Source organism: Aspergillus foveolatus, assembly GCF_047715535.1.
Source record: "Aspergillus foveolatus strain CBS 279.81 unplaced genomic scaffold BDW70scaffold_111, whole genome shotgun sequence".
NCBI classification, from domain to species: domain Eukaryota; kingdom Fungi; phylum Ascomycota; class Eurotiomycetes; order Eurotiales; family Aspergillaceae; genus Aspergillus; species Aspergillus foveolatus.
The window spans coordinates 11,962-37,133 of record NW_027396175.1 but is presented as its reverse complement, the minus strand read 5'-3'; the positions used below and the strand labels follow the sequence as shown (position 1 = coordinate 37,133).

At 49.6% G+C, this 25,172-nt stretch overlaps 10 protein-coding genes across 10 annotated transcripts; 4 read left to right on the top strand and 6 right to left on the bottom strand.

The window, feature by feature from the left end:
• The first annotated feature begins 449 nt into the window (after positions 1–449).
• On the top strand, positions 450–2,232 carry BDW70DRAFT_14104 (histidinol dehydrogenase family protein). Its single transcript, XM_073737720.1, has 3 exons — positions 450–1,009; positions 1,072–1,771; positions 1,845–2,232. The coding sequence occupies exons 1-3, from the start codon at positions 648–650 to the stop codon at positions 2,097–2,099; spliced, it is 1,317 nt and encodes a 438-aa protein (XP_073591266.1). The 5' UTR covers positions 450–647; the 3' UTR covers positions 2,100–2,232.
• A 2,327-nt stretch (positions 2,233–4,559) lies between these two features.
• On the bottom strand, positions 4,560–5,378 carry BDW70DRAFT_144867 (uncharacterized protein). The gene has a single exon (XM_073738331.1). It carries the CDS (start codon positions 5,337–5,339, stop codon positions 5,127–5,129), a length of 213 nt encoding a protein of 70 aa, XP_073591265.1. The 5' UTR covers positions 5,340–5,378; the 3' UTR covers positions 4,560–5,126.
• A 179-nt stretch (positions 5,379–5,557) lies between these two features.
• On the top strand, positions 5,558–6,701 carry BDW70DRAFT_144866 (SDR family NAD(P)-dependent oxidoreductase). Its single transcript, XM_073738330.1, has 4 exons — positions 5,558–6,106; positions 6,187–6,294; positions 6,372–6,452; positions 6,506–6,701. The coding sequence occupies exons 1-4, from the start codon at positions 5,600–5,602 to the stop codon at positions 6,590–6,592; spliced, it is 783 nt and encodes a 260-aa protein (XP_073591264.1). The 5' UTR covers positions 5,558–5,599; the 3' UTR covers positions 6,593–6,701.
• An 879-nt stretch (positions 6,702–7,580) lies between these two features.
• BDW70DRAFT_166118 (alpha/beta fold hydrolase) lies at positions 7,581–8,497 on the bottom strand (the record flags this gene model as incomplete). Its single annotated transcript, XM_073741908.1, has 3 exons — positions 8,210–8,497; positions 7,812–8,162; positions 7,581–7,754 (listed from the first exon to the last, which is right to left on the bottom strand). Exons 1-3 carry the CDS (start codon positions 8,477–8,479, stop codon positions 7,581–7,583), a joined length of 795 nt encoding a protein of 264 aa, XP_073591263.1. The 5' UTR covers positions 8,480–8,497.
• Positions 8,498–10,087: 1,590 nt separating this feature from the next.
• BDW70DRAFT_154195 (lysozyme) lies at positions 10,088–10,735 on the bottom strand (the record flags this gene model as incomplete). The annotated part of the gene is made up of 2 exons (XM_073739789.1): positions 10,088–10,381; positions 10,469–10,735. The coding sequence occupies 2 exons, from the start codon at positions 10,733–10,735 to the stop codon at positions 10,088–10,090; spliced, it is 561 nt and encodes a 186-aa protein (XP_073591262.1).
• A 2,164-nt stretch (positions 10,736–12,899) lies between these two features.
• Positions 12,900–13,844, bottom strand: BDW70DRAFT_166117 (C2H2-type zinc finger protein; the record flags this gene model as incomplete). The annotated part of the gene is made up of 2 exons (XM_073741907.1): positions 12,900–13,400; positions 13,455–13,844. 2 exons carry the CDS (start codon positions 13,842–13,844, stop codon positions 12,900–12,902), a joined length of 891 nt encoding a protein of 296 aa, XP_073591261.1.
• A 462-nt stretch (positions 13,845–14,306) lies between these two features.
• BDW70DRAFT_166115 (RNA dependent RNA polymerase) lies at positions 14,307–17,964 on the top strand. The gene is made up of 10 exons (XM_073741906.1): positions 14,307–14,939; positions 15,039–15,282; positions 15,350–15,797; positions 15,878–16,135; positions 16,187–16,378; positions 16,426–16,584; positions 16,625–17,126; positions 17,158–17,233; positions 17,287–17,607; positions 17,657–17,964. The coding sequence occupies exons 1-10, from the start codon at positions 14,360–14,362 to the stop codon at positions 17,862–17,864; spliced, it is 2,988 nt and encodes a 995-aa protein (XP_073591260.1). The 5' UTR covers positions 14,307–14,359; the 3' UTR covers positions 17,865–17,964.
• Positions 17,965–18,634: 670 nt separating this feature from the next.
• Positions 18,635–19,912, bottom strand: BDW70DRAFT_166111 (enoyl-CoA hydratase/isomerase family protein). Its single transcript, XM_073741905.1, has 5 exons — positions 19,788–19,912; positions 19,581–19,731; positions 19,450–19,524; positions 18,868–19,383; positions 18,635–18,814 (listed from the first exon to the last, which is right to left on the bottom strand). The coding sequence occupies exons 1-5, from the start codon at positions 19,845–19,847 to the stop codon at positions 18,774–18,776; spliced, it is 843 nt and encodes a 280-aa protein (XP_073591259.1). The 5' UTR covers positions 19,848–19,912; the 3' UTR covers positions 18,635–18,773.
• A 357-nt stretch (positions 19,913–20,269) lies between these two features.
• On the bottom strand, positions 20,270–21,389 carry BDW70DRAFT_144861 (uncharacterized protein). The gene is made up of 3 exons (XM_073738329.1): positions 21,298–21,389; positions 20,970–21,248; positions 20,270–20,908 (listed from the first exon to the last, which is right to left on the bottom strand). Exons 1-3 carry the CDS (start codon positions 21,371–21,373, stop codon positions 20,289–20,291), a joined length of 975 nt encoding a protein of 324 aa, XP_073591258.1. The 5' UTR covers positions 21,374–21,389; the 3' UTR covers positions 20,270–20,288.
• A 2,854-nt stretch (positions 21,390–24,243) lies between these two features.
• BDW70DRAFT_154190 (uncharacterized protein) lies at positions 24,244–24,997 on the top strand (the record flags this gene model as incomplete). The annotated part of the gene is made up of 4 exons (XM_073739788.1): positions 24,244–24,428; positions 24,483–24,644; positions 24,706–24,833; positions 24,897–24,997. The coding sequence occupies 4 exons, from the start codon at positions 24,244–24,246 to the stop codon at positions 24,995–24,997; spliced, it is 576 nt and encodes a 191-aa protein (XP_073591257.1).
• Positions 24,998–25,172: the final 175 nt, after the last annotated feature.

Sequence of the window (25,172 nt, the reverse complement as noted above, 5' to 3'; positions counted from 1 at the left end):
CAAAATATACTTTGATGGATGTTAATGAGCATGCCACTAAGAGTGGTCATCAGCATCTACTTAGCTCATCGTAGTGAATACTTTTGTGCTGGAAACCCTGTTTCGTCCCTGTTGTAGAGAAGCAGGTGGATATATAGTTCGGAGCCAATAGCAGCCATGAGCGAACTACGCAGGCACCGAGGAGGATTAAGAGTTTTGAACCACACGCCCTCTAGTCTTTCAGCGTCAATATCTAAGCTAGAAAGTAGCATCCACAACCCAAATGTCCAATATGCACACCTGGCCTAGGGACGCTGCACAGTCACTACCGAAGAGTGTCGGCGGTGCGGAGATCTCGCCGGGTACCGGGCTCGGTGCCGAGTCCGGCCGACCGAGCACTTCCCATATGGGGCCGTAGGAGGCGCCTGTGGAAACGCAGAGCCTACAACGTCGACTTTGGCTTGATTTGCTAAAATATCTGCGACTTGATTGGACTGGCACTGCGACTGGCGAGACCAGAGAGCCGATGCAGCAACTGAGGGGTCGGTGCGGAGAAAGCAGTCACGGTCATCATGTGTAGACATATAAGCGGGCAGATAGATGGAACTCCAGAGTTGATTAACAGCAAGTACCTTGCCTGGAATCTCTTCTAACTAACCTCTTCAAAAATGTCTACCACACTCAAAAGCGCCAACCCCAGCAGCGGCGCATCCAACGGCGCATCCCTGGACGTCCCTGGTATCGTGCGCAGTGTGATCGAAGACATCCGGCAGAACGGCGACAAAGCACTACGCTCGTACTCGGAGAAGTTCGACAAATGGAGTCCTGAGAGCTTCAGACTGTCCAAGGGGCAGATTGATGAGATCGTCAGCACTGTCTCCGCACAGGTCATTGAGGATATCAAGACCGTGCAGCAGAACGTGCGGACCTTTGCCGAAGAGCAGCGCAAGTCCATTACGGACTTTGAGTATCAGATTCAGCCGGGGGTGTTTCTGGGGCAGAAGAATATCCCCATCTCGGCGGTCGGCGCGTATGTCCTTACCCCAGCCAGACCTATTAACGTTCTTGTATGGGCTCATCTTGTGCTATCAGGTACATTCCCGGCGGGCGCTACCCCCTCCTCGCCTCAGCCCACATGACAATTGTGACTGCCAGAGCCGCCGGTGTTTCGCGTGTCATTGCCTGCACGCCCCCTATTCAAGGCAAAATCCCGGCGTCGACGGTAGCGGCGATCCACCTGGCTGGCGCGGATGAGATCTATATCCTCGGCGGCGTGCAAGCGATTGCGGCAATGGCATTGGGAACCGAAACTATCAACAAGACCGACTTCATCGCAGGCCCGGGGAACCCGTTCGTTGCAGAGGCCAAGCGGCAACTCTTTGGTGAGATCGGGATCGACCTGCCTGCCGGTCCGACAGAGGTGCTTATCGTAGCGGACGCAAAAGCCGATCCCTTTGTTGTTGCCACAGACCTGCTGTCGCAGGCGGAGCATGGGCCCGATACGCCCGCGATTCTGATCACGAATTCGAGGGATGTTGCAGAGAAGACGATTAAAGAGGTGGAAAGATTGCTACCGATCCTTCCGACTAGGGCGCTGGCGGCGGTCTCATGGGAGAGGTTTGGAGAGGTGCACCTTGTTAAGGATTTGGATGAGGCGTACAAACTTGCAGATGAGTATGCGAGTGAGCACGTTCAAATCTTGACGGAGAACCCGAGGGAGGCGCTGGACAAGATGAAGAACTACGGGGCGCTCTTCCTGGGCGAGAAGACGTGCGTTTCGTATGGAGATAAAGTATGCCTGCTCTCGCCTTCTAGGGCGATACCAAGTTCACCCAGACTGCATGGATGACTGACGAGCGTCGTAGTGTATCGGAACTAACCATGTTCTGCCCACCAAAGGCGCAGCGCGCTTCACTGGCGGCCTCTGGGTCGGCAAATATCTGAAGACCGTCACCTACCAGGAGGTAACAGACGCGAAAGCCAGTGGCGAACTCGGCCGTCTGTGTGGCCGTGCTGCTCGGGCAGAGGGGTTCGAAGGCCATGCTCGGTCTGGAGACGTTCGTGCTCATAATTATCTGAGCGACTCGTTTGAGTGGCTTGCTGGACCAAGCGGGGTTTGAAGAGAATCAGCCTCCATGGAATGAATGGCTTTGCTTTCGTGTATGAGGTGTTAATATCAATATCACAATGGTCTCGCTTGGTATTATTCAGCGTCCGGATAGCAGGCGTATGAACAAAGGTTGGGAATGTGGTATGACGGCCTAGCAGAGTGTAGGCTGCTAGGTAGTGTCTTGGATAACGTAACATAGAGAGAGATTAGAACTCTGTTCAATCGTTCCAATAATACAGCCCAGCAGATAGGGGATGAATCACGGCCCACGATGTTATTGAAGGCGAACTTGGAGCGCGACCGAGGAGGACGTTTCCTTGATCTGCTGCGCGATGGCTGCTGTCGGCTGGGAGATAAAATTAGTCGCTGAGCTTGATGAACAATGAGAGAGAGGGTGTTGCTGGAGGGTTGTTTTATGCGACAGTTGTTGTGCTGTCCCTTTCTCCTGTATTTATTGAGACCAGCGCTACGAGTTGTGGGCTAACCTTGGTGGCAAAGTGCAACCATTTACGTAGAGATTGATTCAAAAATAACGTCGACGTTATCAGTAAAGAGTGACTTGAGTTAATACGTATAGCGTTCAAACATGAGTGCACGGGAATAGCAAAGTACTTGGTCCCGTCAAGGTTATATTTTCTCCCTCTGCATCTTCCTTCGCCGAGCCACACCTCGAATCTTGTGGTCAATTGTATTCAAATATTGTTGTCGAGTATCTTGGCAGACCTGAGATCGGGCGCTAATAGATGGTCAGGCAAGGGTTTCGGTCTCTTCGAGATAGATGTCAGGAGAGGCGGCGATACGGCACGGGCAGAAGAAGACACCGCAGGAGGGCTCTTAGTGCTACACAGAAACAAGGTTGTCAGAAAAGTCCAAAAGATAATCAGCAAAATGAACCTTACGCTGCAGTCACCACACGAGCAGGAGCTGCAGTCACCAGCGCAGCAGTTGCAGGAGCAGGGAGACATGTTGAGGATTGTTAGGTGGGTGGTGGTTTGTTCGAAGATCGGCTATAGACTTGGGCTGTTAAGGAATGGAGGACTTGCGGATGATGAACAGAGCAGACTCGAGGGTCGGCCATCAGGGTATTTATACACTGGTTTCTGAGAGATTCCTCAGACCTCCGGCGTGGGATGCATTTTCGTGCGCATGCTATCACCCATCGTCCCCATCGTAGAAAAGCCTGTTTAAGGGAAGGTCCAGCAAATCATGTAGGAGGGACGGGTGGAGTATAGACCCCAGGTCAGTTCGGCGGGTTAAGGTAGGATCAGTGTTCGTTCGTCGCGAGGTCGATAAAAGGGTACCGAGACAGCCGCCGATTAATGTCGAAGAAAGGATGCGTGGTGAACCGCCGCTCGGGTCCCACTTAGACAAGTGGCAGTCAGGGCGTCGAAAGGCCTATGAAAAGGCCAAAGCAACAGAAAGCATGGATCTGCGCGCAGCTGGACGTACAAGGTCGTTGTGGAGGGTAAGCGAGGTGACAAACAGGACCAGGGGGGTCTTGTAGTTTGAGGGGAAGTGTGCAGTTCGATCCATAGCTCCACTGCAGCGAGAATTCTTCGCACGTATGCGTAAACAACAATGGTACTTGCTTTTCGAAAGGTTATGGGGTGTCCGAAATTATTCTTATATGTCACCTTGGCCCCAGCTGAGTACCCTGGGGGCTGTCCGGGCTCAGTAAGGGAGAACGAGCAACTCTTGACTACCCTGCGGGCAGCCCATCGGGAAGACAGGGTGCGGTATCTTTCAAACAATGCACGGGACAGCCAGTTTTCCAAGTTTGAGTGGGCAGGTTATCGTTTCAAGGGGACAGGGAAGTAGCGTTCGATTCCAGTGAGGGAGCCTGAGAAGCGGCTACCACACCCAAGATGTCAGCAGGCGAACAAACTGCCCAATCCAGAGAAGGAGGTAGTGACAATAAACACTGTACGGGGCTCTTTTGGGCTTGTAATTGGAATGGGAATAGTCGAACTTTTGCAAGGACAACACATGTGAGACCAAAGTCGTGGGGGTTAGTGCACTCAATCTGCCTTGAGCGTCCCTAATATCTCTTAGCATGCTCATAGCGGCAGGAGGAACTCTAAGGGTCTGATCTATCGTCATTGACTTTTGATGGACACCCTTCATTGTGGGATGATCCGTTGCCCAAATTCATGAATTGGACGATATCATACCGAAACACCCGCGAGATATTCCGTACATAAAGAGCCAATACTGTAGCGAAATGCTAACTATACAGTTTTAGGCTTTGAGAAGCTGCGTAAAGCCCATACAAGGGCTGAGCTGACTGCTTTAGTGAGATAACAGAGCGTAAAGATGTTATTATCAAATAGTCATAGTTGATTTGTGAGATTTTTTGCTGTTTGTGACAGTGTATGAAGTTAGAAAAAAGAACTGAATTGATAACAGTTCCCCACACTATTACATATATATCCTCAATATATGTAGTGCGAAGTCATGCTAAACTCGTTTTGCTCTCCTTGCACTGTGATTAACTAGATTAGAACAAAGATATAACTGCAGGTGCTCTCTGATTGGAAAATGAACAAGCATCCCACCCAAGTTGTTAGACTTGTTAAACTCAAAAAATTTATTCCTTACTTTTGTGGCATTGCAAGGAACTTGAAGGTAACATATTTTTTCTATTTTTCATTTCTTTTCCTCTCCCCCACCTTTTTTTTTATTAGAAATGGGCATGAACAGTAAGATCGGATATGCTAGATACACACTCGGCAAAATAACTCGCCCTGCGTCGTCTCGGATGACGGGACGACTTCGATGAGCGGCATCAAATAGGGCCAGGTATAAAGGGCGGATGACTGCGAGACGCGATTTGTCTTCTATGTATGTGTTTTCAGAGAGATACCGAAATGCCCAAGGTCGACGCCAGAACTGCGCTAGTGAGGGTGCATACTAATCGATTGTGGACTAGAAGTTGCGCTTGAATTCCAGCTTCTCTTATCCTTGCTTTATGGGGATATCGGCGCCCATGCAGGCTCTTGCACCTCCGTCACAAGGAGCCTTGGACCAATGAGGAAGTCTACCAGACTTGAAGCTGTCGACTCAGAAACAAGGTACAGCGGCGATTAGACTCGATGCAGTGCTGTAATCTGGCCTCTTGGTGAGAGACTCTCACAGGGCCACAGCCAATTGGCAGGTGAAGGGCGAAGAAAAGGCCAATGATGCCAGGCCCAGTCAGCCCAGTAGGCAGCTGGGAGGTTGCAGCAAGGGGGAGGAAGTGGAGAGAAGTCATAGTGAAAGGGATCAGCAAGTGCCATTGGTAAGGCTGAACTGTCAAACCCTTTAGCGGGTCTAAACTACTTCAGAAGCTTTACAGAAGATGATCATGATATTCGTAGATCGGAGTTCGGCCCGAAGCTCAGACAACAGGTTCGCCGTGACCTCCGAACACATAAGGCTCGCAAAGGACAGTCTTCGATTTTAAACTCTTGGGACCATTGATGCCTGAATGATATTTTTTTTTTCACCTTTCATATCCCTATAATCTGAAAAATGTCCTCTTCCAGCCTGAAAGTGGCTTTAGTCACAGCCTCGTCCGCCGGCCTGGGGGCGGCCATCGCGAAGGTCTTAGCAGCTAATATGCGAGTCATTATCAATTACTCGTCAAACGCCCAACGCGCTGAGCTCGTACAAGAAGAGATGACCAATATCGCTGGTGGCAACAGTGTCATCAACGATCAGGGGGAGAAGCAGCCTCGCTTCGCTGCAATATGCGCAGACCTAGCAAACCGAGTGGACATCAAGAGGTTAGTTGCTGAGGCAGTAAGCATGATGGGGAGGCTGGACGTTGTCGTTTCGAATGGCGGTTGGACTCGAATCAGGAAATTCGATGACTTGGACCAGAACGTGGATGAGGAAGACTGGGACCGGTGCTATGAGATCAACGTCAAGAGTCATCTATATCTCCTGCACGAAGCTCAGGTATATCTTGATGCAGCACAAGGATCGTTCGTGACCGTTGCCAGTGTTGCTGGAGTAAAGCCAAGCGGTAGTTCAATAGTAGGTTGCCGTGCTACGCCTACCTGGGCGCAGTTTATTCTTCCTACCTTTTTTTCACCGTCAACTAACAAATCTTTCAGCCGTACTCTGTAACAAAAGCGGCTCAGATCCACATGGTTAAGTGTTTAGCACATGCGGTTGGGCCTAACATCCGAGTCAACTCTGTGTCGCCTGGTATTCTGTTGACAGTAAGAGCCTCCTATGCGAGCGTCCATTGATACTTCGTATATGTCAGAGAAGCTTGCTGAACACGACTCAATGACAGGATTGGGGCCGCCAGTTCCCAGAAGACCATCTACAGGCAGCAAAGGACGGAACGCTCCTGAAACGATTTGCAACAGTCGAGGTACGAGTATTTCCTGTCTCTGGCAACGCTCGGTACCAATGTGAAATCAATAGGATGTTGCACAAGCTGTCAAGTTACTGGCTCTGAACAGCTCCTTGACCGGACATAATCTGATCATCGACTCTGGATTTTCTATCTGAGTTATTGACCATAGGGTACCTTATAATTCTATTAAAATACACCACATCATGCTGCCCATGGTCATGTGATAAGAGTAGACAGTGAAGCTTCATCCTGCAGAAGTCCGTCGAGACCACCAAAAACAGCCTCTTGACTGCTAGAGCTCGTTAATGCAATTTTGGTGCCTTCTCTACCAAAGCCACCTTTCTTGATAACGCAAATCTGCCAGGGTATAAACGTTTCCTATATTCAACGGAAGGGGACTGCAGTAACCTACGGAGACGCAACATCGCTGGTTGGCCCGGTATTGAAAGCCACCAGCCAACCTCGAGAGACTCGAGATACAAAACTACGGTGAACTACACCAAAAATTGCTTAGCGGCAGGCCAGAACCAATGGCAACAGTTCGGACCCAGCACAAGAAGTAGACTAATTGGGTGCAAAATGATCTGCTTGTTCAGCCAGTATGCGATATTCCCCCACGTCCGCAGGAAAGGACCTTGAGCCATAGTTCTCTAAACCCAACTCTAGTCATGGTAGTCTTCAACCTCATCATATATTTGCCGAGTGCCACGTGTATACATACTAATTTGCCGTCTCTTTCCCGCGGCTGGTGATTGAGTGAGAATGTTTGGTTAATGACTCGTGCGCTGGCTGAGATAGCTAGAACAGCGGTGGCCGGAAGAGTCTAATGAACTGTCTGAAGTGATGTAGTACGAAACTGCGGGAAGAGGCAGCAGTGTTTCTTTCATCAAAAAAGGTTGAATTTCAAAAGGTATTGATGCCTATATGGATAGCTTCATGTTCTTATGTTTCCTGGCAATCTTATTTTTGACCTTGAGCTAAGTGAAAATCGTGTAAACAGACTTGTACTCAACGGCCGATTATAACAAGAAGTACTCCTCCATTCGGATACTGCTCGTATGCCATTCCAGCGAGCCGAACCCCAACCGTCAAGAAAGTGTTTGGCATCTGATACGTGCGGAAGTGTCGTGCCGAGTATGTTGCTCACTTATACTTTTTCACGAAGTCCAGTAGAGCCTTGTTGACTGCCTCGGGATTTGTGCAGCTAAGAAAATGCGCGCCTCCCTCCACAAGGACGAGCTGAGCATCGGGGGAATTGGTGAGAAGGCCAATTTCCTCATTCGCATTAGCCACGGTATAGATAACATCTGCCGTTCCCTGTTAATGTAGCTGAGCCATGTCCATCTGTGGATATGATTGTGCTGTTGAGCTTACGTGGAGCCATAGCACCGGGCACTGGACATCTTGGAGTCGCAGGTGAAGGCCATTGCGCTCAGCCAAATTGATAGCAGCCATGCGGATCCGGCGACGGCCGTCATCTCCCTGGTAATTCTGCATGATCGTGGAGCGCCAGAAATCACGGTCTTCAGTGGAGCAGTCATTGAAGCCGATATTGATGAGCACGTCGCAGTAGTCATTGTCTGGGGCAAAGTCCGGGGTCGGTTCCTTGCTGGACCACTGCTCAATGAAGGGCTTGAGGAGTTTGGGTCCGTCCCAGCATCCTAGCTGTCGAGTTCGCTCGGATTCAGAGTCCAGCGAGGTTCCGAGGGGGATGATTCCCAGAATCTAGCCACGTCAGTCTCGCATACGACGTAATAGGTAGTAGGAATTACCTTCTCGGGTCGCATCAGCGCCATCATCACAGTGATCCAGCCACCTTGGCTCGTGCCGAGCACGAAGGCCTTGTCAATTCCCAGCGTGTCAAGCACTTGGAAGTTCATTTCAGCTGTGTCCCAATAGGTCCAGTGCTGGCGGGCTGTCCGCGTCTGGCCGTGGCCCAAGAGCTCGATGGAGAGTAGATTCACACTCTCTGTCAGCTTCTTGTCGTTGTATTGAGCTCGGTACAGCTCAGAAGACGTAGTGAAAGAGTTGACAAGCACCATTGTGGGCTTGGTGCTGTCGTAGGGATGGGCATCTGATAGGCAGTATCGATGCCTCCCAAGTGAGCAACGCGAACAGTCTTTGTGTTGGGCATTGTAATGTGTCAACTAGTTCTTCGTAAGTTCGGGTAGAGAGCAAAGTCAGCTGGAGACAGAAGTAAGGAATTAACAGGTATTTGTATCCTGTTCCAGAAATTGAGCTTGAGGGGTGAGAAACATACCAGTAGTAGCTGAAGGTATGTGATTCAGGTCCTAGAGTGGTGTCACGTTAGGAAGACGGTATGGGGACTGATGAGGGGCCGGGGACGAGCGCATGATAATCTCCACAGGGGTAGTCGTTTGGCCCGGAACTTTGGGCCATGTACATGGACAAGACTAGACTCTTACGGTTATGGGTAACTTGGGCATGATTGGTGAACCTGCTTAAGTGTAGTCAATGGTGTGAACATTTCCCGGTGGTTCCGAACTTTGCCTCTGGCGTCTTATTCGGTCTCTTTTCCGCGTAGACGGCTTTGCATGTCTGCGGCAGCGACTTGATATTATGCCTGCTGTGCGAACTTGTCTGCTCCAGCATGTTTCTTGGGCTTAGGACTTATTCTTGTAGGGGCTGGCGCGTATGCCAGAATCCCAGAAAAGCCCAGAAACAAGATGGAGCGTGTTGTTTCTAAGTGAGGCTCTATAGCCTATTGGACACAATGTGTGGGGAAGACCCGTGGCCGCGGGCGGGATTAGCTGTGAACTGGGAGATGTATAGATGAGGAACCAGGGGTGACCTTACATGAGGCAAAATAGGGCATTACTCCATGTAGTGCGTTGTTTCAAGATGCTGTAGCCATTCCGTGACGAAGAAACCAATGGTGAGGACGATCCAAAGGACCAGGGTAGCAATCCCAGAGCTAACATCTGCTAAGGGAGGTTAAAATATCTTAGAAACAGTTCATTGAGAGGGAGTTTTATCGTTCTGCCAAACAGCGACTATAGGTCGAATAATGGGAAACAGAAGTTGTAGGAACGGGTTATTTTAGATGTTGTGTAGCGTCTTGTATTGCTCTAGAGTTGACCAATATTGATAACTCGCGACGCTGAGACCATCGGTCATTTTCTCCTATATCTGTCATTAATCTCACTTCAAACTTAGTTTTCTCGAATTAGGTCAAATACCTTCTCGTAGGTAATTCGAATAACTGCAGTTTCCCATCGGAAGCCCTCAATGCTGTTGATCCAGCTGTGAGACCCATGTGCCTTGAGTACAGGGCTAACCCTATCGACGACTGGAGATGGACTACATAGGTTCGCTGCTCAAATACAGTGTCAAAACAAGTATAAACATGCTACTCCCCACTATCTGAGAATCTCTGGGCACACATTAGCGGGCCTAGCCCGAAAGCTGCAACAGATAGTTTAGGATTATGATTACCTCTCATCGTCAGCTGAAACAGGCTGCGTGCACTGACAGAGACAGACATCATTCCTAGTATAGAAGGGCCATATATTCACTCAGCTAGAATGCAAAGCTGACATCACAATGGCCACCGACTCAACACTACCCACTAAGAATCATATCACAATGGTCAATAATTCCCCATCCGCCGCCCGATCCACAGACGTCAATCAGCAAGAAACAGGCAGAGCCTCGCCATCACTGGTGGTTTGGAAAAGCTCAATCTCCGCATTACGTCTGCGTTTCAGCCCCTCCGATACCTCGCCGTTCGCATACACCCACTTGATTAGTTCCTCTTCCGCCACAGTGTTGGGATCCTCGCCAGTATTGAGGCGAGCCGCAAGGGTCGATTCGGCCACGGCGCCCGCGCCGACGTTATAGCACCAGGAGACGAGGGCCCCGTACTGGTTGTCGTTCAAGGTAACCGAGGAGTCGAGGGCAGAGACCACGCCGTCTTGGTAGACCTGTTTTACTCATCGTATTAGGACCTTACATCTTTCTTCCACATTAGAGGTCCCGTCGTGAGGGGAAGGCTGTGGAAGGAGACGCACAGCAATGTCCTCCGCAAAAAGCTTCACCCCATCCTCTTCGGACAAGGGGATATCATACGCGACATCCGAGCACGACCAGTCGCTGCAAAGGTGGCCGTATCCAATGGTAGGGTTTCCGTAGCCGTCGTCGTAGACATCGGGCTCCCAGCTCTCAAAGGACTTCATGAGATCTGTTGTTGCGGTGTTGACATCAGGGCCTGGACAGGCGGCCAGCGCCATGGGGAGGGCCGGGAGAGCGGACAGGAGGAGATTAACCGTTGTGCGCATTTTGAACTGGACTTTTGTGGCTCGAAGAAGTGTGAAGGTAAGTCTGTAGAGTTGATTTTTACCTTTTTCTTTTCCTTTTTCTTATGGCTTGAGCTGAAGGATGGACTCTTTATACCCAAGACGCTCTCGCTGCCACATATAGATACGACCACCTTAAGCCTCCAGCTCGAGGATCCACATCATATGCAGCGCAAGCTGGAGAAGATACGAGATACAATAACGATGATCTTGTCCCTTGAAACCGCCGACTAATAACCCGCTTCACCATTTGACCGAACAAGCGAGGCTGATTCCGCCACCTATCAGATGTGACTCCAATCAATGATCGGAAAATATCAATCATCCAAGGACCCGACGATCAATGTAACCGCACGATGCTCGCTTGCAGCTGAAGACGCTTGGCATCGCGATCCAGCGCCAAAGCCCAATACTACATGACTCGGAAAAGTCGGTCGATCTTTTCCTTTATCGTTATCAACACATGGCGTTGACTGCCAACAATTTAAAGTAGCGTGGTTATTCTATTTTTATGTCGAATGGTGGTGGTGGTGAATACGAAATACCCGCTGCCGAGGCTTGGTCTGTTGATTTTAAATGAATCCCGGTCTGAAGTCAGATTCTGAAGAAGAGACCAGCAGAACAACACTATTTTCGGCTCCTCTTGGCCAAAGCCTATGCACCAGGTGGTGCTATTTGTTTCTTTAGAAGCAATAGCATCAGGTGAGAGATGCAGTGAGATGCAGAGGGGAGGTGTTGGACTATCAGCTTCGTATTCTCTCAACCACACTTCGCGATTGACTTGCAGAGAAATGCGAACCTGAAGATGATTAAATGAGGTAAGCCGCTTGGAATGCTTCAGATTTAGGTTGGGATGAAGAGGAATCGCGCAGCCGCAGAAATTCTTTTGGTCTCGTCCTTGCTCATCGCAAGTAGTATGAAGACCTAGTGGTGTTCACCCTTCTCCATACTCGTGTAAAAGATATATGAGGCAGATGGTTACAGTATCTTCATCCAGCGAGAATTCCATCCATTCCCCTTACTTGCTTTGAATTGATGCATCTGCTCTTCAGCGAACAACCTGATGCCATACCGCGACAACCATAGATGCGATGGCACGATATCATTTGGTTAGCTAGTTCCTACCAACGACCACTCACATTTTGTCAACTCCGTTCCCATACAGTAAGCATTGGCATGTCACTGCCACGCAGATAAGGCCTCCTTGCAATGGCTGTACTGGGCTCATCTCTGAAGTTTGCGCGTTGGATGATTAGTCCTTGTTGAAGAGGATAGAGATATTCGTGGTGTGTTTAGTTGCTTGTACATATGCAAGCGTAATCGTCCACTGGGCGAAAAGTTGTTTAAATTCACGGCTAGGGATAAAATGTCACAGCGTATTCAGGCTTGCCTTTCCTTTTATATATCTCTAATTTAAGCTCTAAGTCAGCTGTTAGCGGCAATCAGATTGGTTTGTCAGCTACCATACCTACTTGAAAACGCGCCTAGAGATCGGTTGTTGCGGGCGAAATCTGGCTCGACAAAAAAAGTTCCCTGGAGTTGGATGCCGAACAACACCGACGATGGCTCCCAGGACCCTATTGAGCTACGAAACGATGATGTCTGGAAGAGCTCTGGAAGAGCAGGACTGATTTTCCTACTATAGCGAGAGTCCTCTGCGCCGGACTTCGGGGAAAATCGACCGCTTCCGCCTCGACAAATTCTGGCGTAAACAACTTTTTATATCTCTCCAGCCGCAGTATTCGGTCAAGGGCATCATCATCCCCGATGAAAGGAGGGGCATTTTCTGAATATATGCTCACTGTCTTGATGTACGTATTGAAGTTCATGCTGTTAATCCGGGTGCTTGTGCATCTACAAAGATCAGAGCAAATTCAGTGATGATTCCATGATAGTCACCAGCTTCCTGGCGCTTGAGTTGGGTCACTATTGGGTCGCTGTAAGTTTAGCCCTGGCAGAAGATGGAACCAAAAGAACCACGCCAAATGGGGATCACATACTGTCATTGGAACTCAGAATTAGATGACACATACATGCTGGCTCCTGGTGGCTCCTTTAAGCCCTTCGCTATGCTTCCGGAGCCTTACTTTTTAGCTAGTTTGATATTAAAACGCCAGCAAACGAAAAAGGCCGACCGCTACAATCTTCAAAATGAAATGAGTCGATCTCCTCGAAGAACATACCCGACCTGCTTCTGAACATTCTCAAATCGCATATGCCCGCACGACTCGCTCTCGAGATGATTGAACATTCCGGCCAGAGTCGCAAAAGACTTCGCACAGCGACCGTTGGGGCAATGGTAGACCTGTTGCTTATGGGCAGGAGAGTTCAAATGCTGATTGAGTGTAGGGAGATTAATAAACTGTCGATGGCACAGATAACATTCGTAGCCGAAGCCGTTCCAGGCCTGGACAGTAGCGGAGTAGGTGGAGTTTTCTTCGTTCCTCCATCCGATCTGCTTGTAAGTGATGACGCCGTGGGGATCTCGCTCACGGACTAGACGGTAGATACTCTCACGGTTCAGGCTTGGAGCCCGGGGGCATGCACCGGTCTCGAGGTGGTGGCTGAGGCCAGACGCGGTCGTGTACCTGACCTTGCAAAAGGGACACTGGACGTTGCGGCCGCGGTGAATCTGGGAATTGAGGTGCTATGAGAGTGGTCAGACCGGGACCCAGGGAGCGAAAGAGATTTTCAAACGTACCATCTGCAGGTTATTCTCGTTCTGAAACTGCCGGTCGCACGTCTTGCAGTAGAACCGGTAATGGCCTAGCGATTGCATGTGCTGCTCCGCTGCTTCCTCCGTGTAGAATGTGTTGTTGCATGTCTCGCAGGGCCATCTGGGCGCCCAGTGGCCCTTGGAGTCCATGTGCTGATGAGCGGCGTTCAGAGAGCGAAAGGACTTAGTGCAGGTCTCGCATTCGTAGCGGGGAGCCCAATGGCCTGTGCTGTCCATATGTTGATTGCAGGCGCGTTGGGTGCGAAAAGTGCGGGGGCAGATCTCACATTCAGGCCAATGGCCGTACTCGTCCATGTGGTCGTCGCGCTCATATGGGTCGAGAAAAAACGCGGTGCAGGTCTCGCATTCGTACATTGTGTTATTAGGCTGGAGGTCGATGGGTGGGCCTGGCGAAAGGTGAAGAAGAATTGATGGAGGGGAAGGGTGAAGAGGTGGCTGACGGGAAGTGAAAGAGACGGAGTGAATGAGAGAGGAGAGAGAGTTGACAGATCTATTGGCGTTGATCTGCCGATTATATGCCTGCCATATGCAAGTACTCTGTACGTTAGTGCCCACAGTGCCCGTTTGGCAGCTGATGGTTTGCTTCACTAACACTCTTATCACATCCAAACATTCCAACACATCAACACATCCAACACCGTCTGACCTACCACAAATCCGTCTCTCGATCAGTTTCTTACCGCTTTTGCTCCCGTATCTTCTTATTCACTCACATAACTCTTTTTTGCCACATATATTCCTTCATAGTCCATCACCATTGACCGCGACGGTTCCAACCCCGCCAGGTTCCCCGCGTTGATAGGAGACCTCCAGTGTCTTCAACTCCGCTAGGTTCCTTCGCTAGGCCCAGATCTTCTTGAGACTCCGGAATGGAAGTCTTCGTACATAATCTTCCGGGCACCCTCAGCAAAGATGTGTTGAAGCATCAGCTTGAGCCGTTCATGCGGTCTCTGGCCATCACCGACTACGACTGCGAGAAACCGAGGAAGAAGTGCTTTGGGCATATCCTGTTCCTGAATCGATCCGATGGCGAGAGATTTCTAGCTCATCATGGAGAAGAACGGCAAGCCGGGATGCGGCGTGCCTTATCCAAGCTGAACTTATTCGGATCCCAGGTACTCTGCAAACCGAGCCACCGCAAACCGAGCCACCTCAAACCGGACGAATTCGACCTTCGAGCCCTGGCCAACGAGGTGCAGGAGCGAACCAACCCTTCCCGGATAATCGAAGAAGAAGGGGGAGGACGAGGCTCAATTTCGTTTGTATTGTCGATGGCTAGCTGCGGATACACCGTGTTTGTGGAGAATGAGTTCTACGTGCCAGAGGTGGAACTCCAACAGTATGACACCATCATCTTCAAGAAACGAAATATTATTGTGCACTTGGGTAACACTCGTCGTATCAAGATTCCTTTGAGTACAGTTTATGAGCTGGTCTGGTCCAAACACGGTTCGATGCTGCTTACCTCGATCACAGTCCCGTTATTTTTCTAATGCGACGGCGATTCGCGTATTCGACTCACGTCGCCGGGTGGCCCCCAAGCCGCAGCTGTCGGGCAATGCCTTGTGTACGAATTTCAAGTCGTCTCAACTTCATCGGATTTAAAGGCGCGAATGGGCAAGGTGGCAGAGTACGACTTGAGTGTTATAAGCTACGAGTTCAAAAGAGTGCACAATTTCGACAGCTGGCACTCGCAGCTCACTTTGTTGAGAGACCGTTTGGGAGAGTACACTAGGGCTGGGACGCTGCCTTTCGGAATCTTATTCCAGCTACAAGCACTGGTCTACAACGGGTACCTTCCTCCAAATACCGTTCTTAGCCTGACCAGAAAACTGGCGAGTATCTTCAAAACAAGAAAGGTGCAAAAGACTATTCAACCTGATCGACTGGCCATCCCCCTTTGGGGACCCAGAAGAGTTCAGCATTAAAAGATTGCTAGGGGTGATCACGGGAAGAGACAAGGACCTCAGCGACGGGGCTATCGAAGCAGAGGCTTTCTTTCAGCCCGCTCCGCAACTTGCACATATTCATCGAGTTGTTGTGACCCCTTCCCGCATAACTTTGCATGGGCCAGTGGCAGAGCCTCTGAATCGAATCCTTCGACGGTTTCCAAACCATCAAGAGTACTTTATCCGCGTGCAGTTCTGCGATGAGAACGTAGAGGATGTCTACTTCAACCCTCGAATCAACAACAGTTTAATCTTCGTGAGGTTTAAGAACGTGTTCGCGAATGGCTTTCAGATTGCTGGCCGCACTTACACTTTCCTGGGGTTCTCTCATTCATCGCTGAGGTCTCGCTCAGCCTGGGTAAGCTACTATTTCGTCTCTCCTTATACCAGCTCCGCTATTCCTCGACGTTGTTGAAGACTCTGTAACTGACCTGCCAGTTCTCTGCGCCGTTCATCGACGACGACGACGACGGGGCTATCCAGAGTTATTTCACAATTATCAAGGCCATTGGAAGGTTCTCGGAGATAACTTCCCCTGCCTGTTGCGCAGCCCGAATTGGACAGGCCTTCTCGGACACCCCCTTTGCCGTGAATCTGAAGGGAAACGGGATCCGTGTACTGCGAATACCAGACGTACAAGTCGGCGGACGGGTCTTCAGCGACGGCGTTGGGATTATCTCTGCAAAAGCCGTTGATGTGTTCCACAGCGCCTTGCCGCCTCGAAATGGGGTGCCAACAATTTTTTAGGTCCGACTAGGGGGTGCAAAAGGCATGCTATCCTTAGACCCGCGTCTTCGAGGCTCCAAGGTTTGTATCAGACCTTCCATGACCAAGTTCCAGACAGACGACCAGGTAAACGTGGAAATCTGTGGCTCACGGTCAAAGCCCATCCCTCTGTTCTTGAATAGACAAGTGATCAAGATCCTGGAGAATATGGGCGTTGATGAAGAGTGGTTTATCAAACTACAGGAGCTGCGATAGAACAGCTGCGAAAGGCCACTGCAACCACCAAGAACACAGCAACATTTCTAAAAGGCCAGAGTGTCGCCGGCTGCGTCAAGCTACATCGATTATTTCCGTTGTTTCATAACCTAAAGCTGGACTACAAGGAAATCCCTTTTCTCCGAGCGGTCGTTGAAGCCATGGTCCTTCGGAAACTCCGCCTTCTGAACCCCAGTGCACAAGGGTATTACGCTGTATGGTATCATGGATGAGACTGGATTATTAAACGAAAACGAGGTCTTTGTGACCTACCAAGCCATGGACAGGTTTGCAGCTCCTCCCAAAAACTGCCGTCTGCTTGTCACCAGGTCTCCGGCTCTGCACGGCGGGGATATCCAGTACCAATACAATGTCGTTCCACCTAAGGGTCACCCACTTAGGCAACACCGGAATTGTATTGTCTTCAGCCAAAAAGGTGCTCCAGATCTTCCCAGTCAGCTCAGCGGGGGAGATCTGGATGGGGACTTGTACAACATCATCTGGGACCCAGCAGCCGCTCCGAAGCGCGTCTTTGCCCCGGCCAACTATCCCCGTAACCCGCCTCTGGATATCAAGCGTGTGGTAGAGAGACAAGACAAGGCCAACTTCTTTGTAGAGTTTATGCAATCCGATAAACTTGGCGTTATTGCGACCAAACACATGATCCTAGCCGACCAGATGGAACTCGGTACTTCACACTCCGCCTGTAAGAAAGCTTGCGCAGTTGCACTCTACAGCAGTAGACTTCTCAAAGACTGGTGTTCCTGTCAGGCTTGAGGAAATGCCGTTCGTTAATCGTAATAGACCAGACTTGTAAGCCCCGGGTTTCCTACATAAGCACAGAATCTCCAGCTAATACCTAGAAGCCTCGCCCCGGGACCCCTAGCCAAGATCCACGACAGGCAAAATATTCAACTTGAGGCCCGCTACGTACATCCCTATCCAGATGATGATATTGACTTCAGCCCAGTGCACAAGTACTATCGATCTGAGAAAATACTGGGCAAGATTTATCGAGCCATAAATGAGCATGAGATCTGGAGGAAGGCTATTCACACAACAATAATGTCTAATCCGACCACCGTGTGGAAGAGGATAATAGACTCATTGACCGGGCGGTGCATCGCCCTTGGAGCACCCGTAAACTGGAAAGCGCATGTCGAAACAGCTCGTCAAATTCGCTCACTGTACTACACCCTCCCAACGTAAAATACTGACTACTAATACTGGCACTAGGTACGAAGATACAATGTCCGATGCGATGGCTAACTTCTCCGAACACCCTGTCTACCCGTTAACCAAGCTCGAAGTCTTCATCGGCCAGGTTCTCAATAACGGCGGCGTCCAAACCAACCGACAGCGTGAATGGTCTATCAAACTCAAGGATGAATTCGAGAGAATAGCTTCCTTAATATTATCGCAAATGGCCCTCCCGGCCCCATAACGGTTTACGTAAGTTGATACGACTCATTGGAGCGTTGTCTAGCTTGCTTCCATGTTGCTGGTGAGACGGAAAAAGGTCTAGGCCATCGACGGCGGGGATGGGATCGGCTCGAAAGTTTCCAGGTTGTTTCGGCCTGTGCGTTGTTAATGGAAGTAGAGGAATTGGAAAAGAGCAGACGGCGTTACGGTGAAAATATGCGCTCACTTCTGGGCGCGTTCACACCCTCCAAGAAAGAGAAAAACGAATACGAGCCAAAACACCTCAACCGGGCTACGCAAAACACTACTTTCGAGTATGGTGAGGGTTGGGCTATTGCTGATGTCGAGGCCATGTTGCGTCAGCTTGAAATCAACACTATCGTTTGACAAGGAGCGTTGTGGTCAGACTAGGTGGTGGATGTACCCAGAAGACATCTGTTCGCAGATCATGAGTGCTGAAAGCACAGCTTCCCTGTTGATGGATCATCCGTGTCCGGTTTTCAGGGCATGGAAGATGTTTCAGAATTTGCAAGTCATGCATATCATGTACAAGAAACGTTGCATTTGACGGTGGACAAGCAACTCCAAGCTACGTGCCATTGAGGTACAATATAAATTTCGTCTACTTCCGGAATTTATGTAGGACAACAAATTCATCTATCTAGTTCAGGTCTTCAGAAGCGGTCAGATTCAGAAATTACGGCCGTACGGTCAAGAGCCCGTAGCCCTGGAATTATAGTCCTGATGAAGTCAAGATACGTAATGGGTTCTGAGAAGTCAGTATTAGATCAGGCAAGTTCGATGACCGAGCAACCTGCCCGCATAAACTTGTCAATCAAATCCGGCATCTATGTCCGTTACGGAATATAGGGACCCTGTAGTCATGCTGCCCCCGCGTAGCGTTAAGCTGTCTTTGACCTCATCAGGCCCGTCAAAGAGACGCCTTCTCCTTGCCGCTGCGGGCCTTTCTCGCTATCACAATTTCAGCACATATTTACGTTTGGGAAGAAGGGGGAAGGACATACCTGTGTTTAGTTCCTCATTTCTCCTTGCAAACCTCTCAAAAGGAACCCCCTCCACAAACCTCTCCGCCAGCGCATTCGCAGCATCAAACATTCCCAGCATCCGTTCGGCCCTCAAAGGGCCATTTGTCAACCTCTTCGTCTCAAGCATACTTCCCCCATCATTAACCTCTAACTGTCCCCGCAAATAAACCAGCACCTGATCCACGAATCCCTGTGCGGGAAAAACCCTGTTGATAAGTCCCCAACTTTCCAGCTCCTCGACAGTACACTTCCGCCCAAACATAAGAAGATCATTTGTGCGGCGCACGCCAATGCTCTGCGCAAAGGTCTGCGGAGCACCAAACTCTGGTACCAGCCCAAGGCTGTTGAAGGGAACTTGCAGGTATGCGCCAGACACGGCGAGGACAATATCCGCTAGCCCAGTGAACCAGGCTGCGCCACCGCCGACGCCAGGGCCGTTGAGTGCTAAGACGAGAATCTTGGTGTGATCGATGAGAGAACGAAAGAGCTCGATTTCTTACGCCGTACATTGATTAGTGCATGGCTTTTGGTTGGTATGGTTGAGGGTGTGCATGCACATACCGCGTGAGAACTTGCGCATGTAGAACAGTTTCTTCTCTGCGGCGGTTGCATTTTCTGGTGCTCTTGGGATGTCTTCTGCTTCATGTTAAGCCTTGCGATATTTTGAGAATATCCGGCAACTGTGCACATACGTCGAATATCAGCCCCCGCGGAAAAGAACCGCCCTTCGCCGGTCAGCACAGTAAACACTGTTCGTTCATGCTGATCTAGTTCGCGGAACGCAGAGATCATCTCGCAGAGCATGGCCTCGTTCCAGGCATTCAAGACCGACGGTCTGTTTAGCTGGAGTGTGATTGTGTTAGAGAATGCGACTACGCGCCAGAAGTGGTGTAACGTACCTTGATGATTCCAATCTGGTCGGTGATATCGAGTGTAACATGGGTATATAATGATGGCATTTTGGCCAGGGAATTGGCAGGTTCTGATGAGAAGAATGCGTGAAGTTGTTGCAAGTAAGATGAGCTGATGTATGAGTGTGAGAGTTGATAACATGCAGGGCCAGCCGCGGTTATCGGTACCCGTCTACCCCGCGTGGCACTACCGTAGTAGGAATGCTGAGACTGGATTCCAAGTTCATCCTTGTACAGACTGTGAAACATAGTCTAGAAAGAATAATAGCGCTCATTCAGTAAATAGACACAAGGACAATCTTGGAACTACCTGACTGGTATGCCCGATACACACTGTCGGCAATCAACGGGCTTGAGATAATGTGTGTCTAAAATGCTGGTTATATATTGATTCGACCGCAGTAGCAATTATAGGTTTCGGGCAACGACCGTGGTTCCGCTCGAAATATCAGATTTATTATATTACTGGCTTTAGAAATAACGCCCAGGTTAGCCGCAAATCTCTTCAAAGACATTTAAAGTATGCCTCCACACGTCCTCGCCAACTTTCTTTGCCTTGAACTCCTCTAATAGGTTCCAATTCCCCCTCGGCTCGCTATCAGAGCCCACCAAGTGGAGTTTCCCGACCTCGCCTCTCTGGTCCACCGCAGCAAACACATGCCTCTCACCACTCTCTTCGATCGGCACCATCCACGGCCGTGCAAGTGCCCAGCCGGCCTGGGCTATCGTCCGCCCAAAGAAACCCAGTTCCCGAATCACGCCTGTCTTGACGACGCCAGGAAACGAGTGGGTGAAGGAGATGGACGGATTGGATTGGGCTAGCTCGGTCAAGGACAGCGAAGTCATCGTAATGGCGTGGGTGCGCGCGTTGGCAAGGCTATAGTTTGATTCCAAGGGCAGATCGTTTTTGATCAGTTGTCCCTCGCCGCCCGCTTCGAGGACAGATACTACAGATGCGAGGCCACGTGGTTTGCGTTCCTCTGTAGCTCCAGCGGAGGTGGATTGGGGAGAGTTCGCAGCGGCATTCAGCTGTGGTAGGAGGTTCGAAATGAACCTCATCCGGGCATAATAATGCAATGACAACTTTTTATCAAGCCCTTCGTTTGTTTCTACACCTTGGTTAGCACAACCTCGTCCACTAAACGTAATCGTACAGGGAACATATCTTACCATCCCGCCCTTTGTACGTCATCATTCCCGTGGTCAGAACAAGCACGTTCACCTTCTCCTCCTTTTCTTGGATGTCTTTGCATACTTCATCGACTTTCTTGAGGAGCGAAACGTCGCATTTTAGAAAGGTGGTTTTACTCTCTGGGTTGAGAGAATTCAGCTCCTGGATGATTTTTGATGCCTGTGCCTCATTCCGTCCGATCAGATAGACCCGTGGAGCGGTGGCATTGCGTACGAAGGAGCGGGCTGTGGCTTCGCCGATGCCGCTTGTGCCGCCGACTGGATCTGTTAGCTGAGGTTGGTGATGAAGTGCTCGAGAATAGGATACCGAATACACCCACAAGCCCGGTCCCGTAGGACTTTAGACTTGAGTTGGTTTGTTTTACTTGGTCGAAAGAGACCATAGTTGCTCGGTCGATATTGACCGGTGGAGGATGCAGACAGGAGGAGTGGGGAAACTCTCTGCCAAGATATGACGCGCCAGCATAAGGTATCACGTGTTCCAAATTATACTGAACTATTGTGGTTACTAGTGCTGTGACAGTGGGTAAGCTAGTCGGAACTTAGCTCTCCAAAGCGGGTTAGCCCTCTTTGTTTGAGCAGAAGTTCAGCATGTTGGTTTTCATGATGCGTACGGTGTCTCCCACGAACGAAACGTATTGAATGTCATAATCTCTTGATTACTGTGTGTATAGGCGCTTTATAGTCTTCTAGGTGTCTTTTCTGGGTCCAAGATAGGATTGCAAATGCTAGGTATATCCGATATTGTAAGGATGCTGGATATTGCTGAGTAAGGAGAGGTCTCCCGGCTGTCAACCATATGAGGACATCACGGCGGCGTTGTCTTTCTCAAACTCTAGATGTGCAACTGTACCTGCTTTTAAGGAAGACAACTATAAGTTAGGTTTGTTGCTCTCTATCTGGTTGGATACAATATGTAAGGTTGACACCTGGCCAAGACGGTGAGATTTGGTAGTGACTTATATATAAGTAACCCAAAGGCAAGAAAAGTAAAAAATCCAAGTGGCAAGATAGCTGTTTGATTATCCAGCTTATCATAGAAGGTCGGCTTCAATACATCATTTGTGATTTTGGTATAGGTCATTTACCTCTAGTCATCCCCATTATATGGGACCGGTTTATACGGTGGGGGGTGACACGAGCTTTCGCTGGGCCGGCCGTCACTGGGCTGGGTGCAGGGTTGGGGAAAGCCAGGAAGTGGGAAAGAGGTGGTGCAGATGTGTGTGATGCCAGTATCTTTGGAGTGGTGGTATCTAGACGGACAGGTGTAATGGTTAGGGCTTAAGGACGGTGGAAATAGGAGAAGAATCTCCTAGGACAGCCGCATCCAGCATCCTATTCACCTAATCCTCTCCCTGTTTGGCATTGGAAATTTGTGAAATAATTACCGTGATTTGTGTCATGTGGCTCTCAAAAAACATGGCATGATTGTTCGTCATTCGTAAGAGTATATCTTGGTGACGACGTCGCATTATAGGCACGGCAAGCAGTCAGTTTCTGCCGGTTGGCATACCACCCAGACTTATTGCCTCCGTGGGTATCTTTACAGGCATTTATGCTACCATAATAATTTCAGTTATGGATAAATACAATAATAGACTTCACGGATAGGACTTGTCGTAGACCGAAGTAAGGCTACCTGTCTCAGAAGCTGCGTTACAACTTCGTTTGCTATCCGCATCATCTCATCGGCATCTGACACCACTACTCACGGGTGCCGTGGTTTCTATATCAAAATGTTAAATGCAGATCTATCCGGATATGCAAAAAGTTGGATCAGCATAGGATAGCCCTCCATCTGGTCCCCTAGGGCCGGCTTCTGCTGACACCGATTCCACAGCACCAAATAGCGCGATGGGTAGGATTGGATGCATCACTGGTGAGATAGGGGACTAGAAAGAAAATAGTTGATGGTGCATCTATCTGTTAGGTTGTAGTTCCCCAATCGTCAGAACTCGAGGGTTTCGAGAACCTTATTGCCGCCACGCAATCATCTACATGGGCTTGACCAAAGGGTAGGCGATATGAAGATGATTTGCGTCGGCAAAGACAGTATCGGCTGCTTCGCCTTCTCCGTTTTGGTTCGGTATTCACTTCAAATGAACAGTATCCGATAATCTTTTTTCGCATCTTGTGACACACACCTATGGCTTGATCCGGCATCCACTTCAAATGGACAGACTCGTGGTCAAAGTATGCTACCCAGATGACCGAGGCATATCACGGCTGATCCGGACAAGGACATGGTCCGTGCCTATTTCAGACAAGGTTTATTCAAATTTCCTAGTCATCCCGTCGAATTTCAAAGTCATTAGGGAGTAGTTGTGGCAGAAGCAGCCCGGGAAGGGTATGGAGCCGCGGTCAACGCCACAGCAGTAATCCCGCAAACTTGACGTCCGGACGGAGAATATGCGGGAAAGAAGGGACCGTTTTGTCAAGGAGGCGAATCCTGGGGCTGCAGGATTGTTCGGCCACTGCCAGATCCTTGGGCGCCAATTAACAGTCAAATCAGCTCCAGTTTGCCTAATATCTCTGCGTATTCTTAGGCGGAACTCTTCCAAAGGAGCTACGGCTTCGGAGCTTGAATCCTACACAATAATCACAAGGATAGGGTTGGCATCGGCTGTAGTTCTGCGGTGTATTCCGTCATGCCACTTCGGATCTATAGTTTGCCTCATTTCAAGACAGATCATGACCGGTATGAGATACTTGATACTACAGCCAGTGAAGACGTGAGCCTACTATGGATGCATTATGCGCGAAAATATCATCTACCGCATGGTGTGGCCTTGAATATCAGTTTCAAGTTGGTTCATCGAGGATCAGCAATATGAAGACGTGTAATAATTTTAAACTATATCAGCAGATCTTGCACTGGGAGCTAGAAAACGCAACCTGATTAGGCTGGAGGCAATTAAGTTAGCTGCTATTATCGAGTCTATGATTAATCGGTAGAGGGGGCGAGGCGGAAATCCGTGCCTGTTCTAGTTAGCTGATTATAGACTTCGCGATCCCCGGATATTGTCTCTATCCCCGCAACCGGGGAAGCTTTCATGATGAAATGACTATGTGGTGACAAGGATTGCATAGACTTTGCAAGTTACTTTATCTAATTTGAGCAAGCGACCAGCGAATGTTCTCTGTTGAGCTCTGCCTGGAAAATGTTATAAAAGGGCCAACTTCCATCTTCGCCAGTTCTTGACAGTATCACCTGAGAAGCACGGGTTCAACAATTCAGATTTAAGTCAACAGTATGAAAGGCCTCCAAATCCTTGCCTCGTCTGTCCTCGCCTTGGGAGCTCTGGCAGCCCCCTCGATGGACATGACCAAGAGGGCCGACCGCGGTTCCTACACTGTGTCCGGACTCGGGCAGCGCAAGCAGGCTATTTTGAATGCGGGTGGAAACACCCTTGATCTTGCAATTGCCATGCTTGAGACGTAAGTTAGCACATATCCTACTCTTACAGACCACAAGTTTAACAAAGATCCTAGGGAGGGAATGACAACCGATTACACCTACGGTGATGGGAAGACCTATGATGCTGCCAATTTCGGTCTCTTTAAGCAGAATTGGGGCATGCTCCGTGTCTGTGCCACTCGGTATGGCTTGGCGGGTCAGTCTGAGGCTGACTGGAATAAAGGCGCTATACTGAAGTATGAGTTTTCGTCCCCAAACACTGCAATCAAGGATCCCGCCTCTAATGTATGTGCCCAGTTCGAATGTCTATGCCGATGTCGCATCCCGCTGGGACTGCCAGGGATACTACGGCGTCGACCTGTGGTTTGCAGGGCACCGCAATGGTGCAAGCGGACTAAGTAATCCGAATACGGATGATATTAACAGTAATTGACCCGTCCCTACTCGGTATGCTATATTATTCTCAGATTACTGATGCCGTCTCGTAGACTACAAGAGTGCTGTCTATTGGATCCAGCAGCAGATCGATAGTAACTCCGTCTACAAGACCGATGACACACGCTTTTGGGTTAATGTCCAGGCTATCTAAAGCTTGGGTGTACTCGGAGAGAAGAGAGGAGCACAAACTTCGGCCAGTAGAAAATGGATACAGCATACGACCTTGGTTTCTTTCAGAAATGCGCAAAGTTATTTAGTCATCGTAGCAGCGTCGAGAAGTAAACCACGTCTTCCTCGATCGAGTTGGACACTGTATTGTACAGGGG

Excerpts from the sequence above, each read along its gene's own strand:
- BDW70DRAFT_14104 (XM_073737720.1), top strand. The coding sequence starts at position 648 with ATGTCTACCACACTCAAAAGCGCCAACCCCAGCAGCGGCGCATCCAAC. Across the intron at positions 1,010-1,071 it reads CCCATCTCGGCGGTCGGCGC|GTACATTCCCGGCGGGCGCT; the intron begins GTATGTCCTTAC and ends TTGTGCTATCAG. Across the intron at positions 1,772-1,844 it reads GCGTTTCGTATGGAGATAAA|TGTATCGGAACTAACCATGT; the intron begins GTATGCCTGCTC and ends CGAGCGTCGTAG.
- BDW70DRAFT_144867 (XM_073738331.1), bottom strand. The coding sequence starts at position 5,339 with ATGACTTCTCTCCACTTCCTCCCCCTTGCTGCAACCTCCCAGCTGCCT.
- BDW70DRAFT_144866 (XM_073738330.1), top strand. The coding sequence starts at position 5,600 with ATGTCCTCTTCCAGCCTGAAAGTGGCTTTAGTCACAGCCTCGTCCGCC. Across the intron at positions 6,107-6,186 it reads AGCCAAGCGGTAGTTCAATA|CCGTACTCTGTAACAAAAGC; the intron begins GTAGGTTGCCGT and ends CAAATCTTTCAG. Across the intron at positions 6,295-6,371 it reads CGCCTGGTATTCTGTTGACA|GATTGGGGCCGCCAGTTCCC; the intron begins GTAAGAGCCTCC and ends ACTCAATGACAG.
- BDW70DRAFT_166115 (XM_073741906.1), top strand. The coding sequence starts at position 14,360 with ATGGAAGTCTTCGTACATAATCTTCCGGGCACCCTCAGCAAAGATGTG. Across the intron at positions 15,283-15,349 it reads CAAGCACTGGTCTACAACGG|GTGCAAAAGACTATTCAACC; the intron begins GTACCTTCCTCC and ends AAAACAAGAAAG. Across the intron at positions 17,608-17,656 it reads GCTCGTCAAATTCGCTCACT|GTACGAAGATACAATGTCCG; the intron begins GTACTACACCCT and ends TACTGGCACTAG.
- BDW70DRAFT_166111 (XM_073741905.1), bottom strand. The coding sequence starts at position 19,847 with ATGCCATCATTATATACCCATGTTACACTCGATATCACCGACCAGATT. Across the intron at positions 19,384-19,449 it reads CATGCGCAAGTTCTCACGCG|AAATCGAGCTCTTTCGTTCT; the intron begins GTATGTGCATGC and ends GTACGGCGTAAG. Across the intron at positions 18,815-18,867 it reads AAATGAGGAACTAAACACAG|CGAGAAAGGCCCGCAGCGGC; the intron begins GTATGTCCTTCC and ends AAATTGTGATAG.
- BDW70DRAFT_144861 (XM_073738329.1), bottom strand. The coding sequence starts at position 21,373 with ATGGTCTCTTTCGACCAAGTAAAACAAACCAACTCAAGTCTAAAGTCC. Across the intron at positions 21,249-21,297 it reads CGGGCTTGTGGGTGTATTCG|TCGGCGGCACAAGCGGCATC; the intron begins GTATCCTATTCT and ends TAACAGATCCAG. Across the intron at positions 20,909-20,969 it reads GACGTACAAAGGGCGGGATG|AAACAAACGAAGGGCTTGAT; the intron begins GTAAGATATGTT and ends ACCAAGGTGTAG.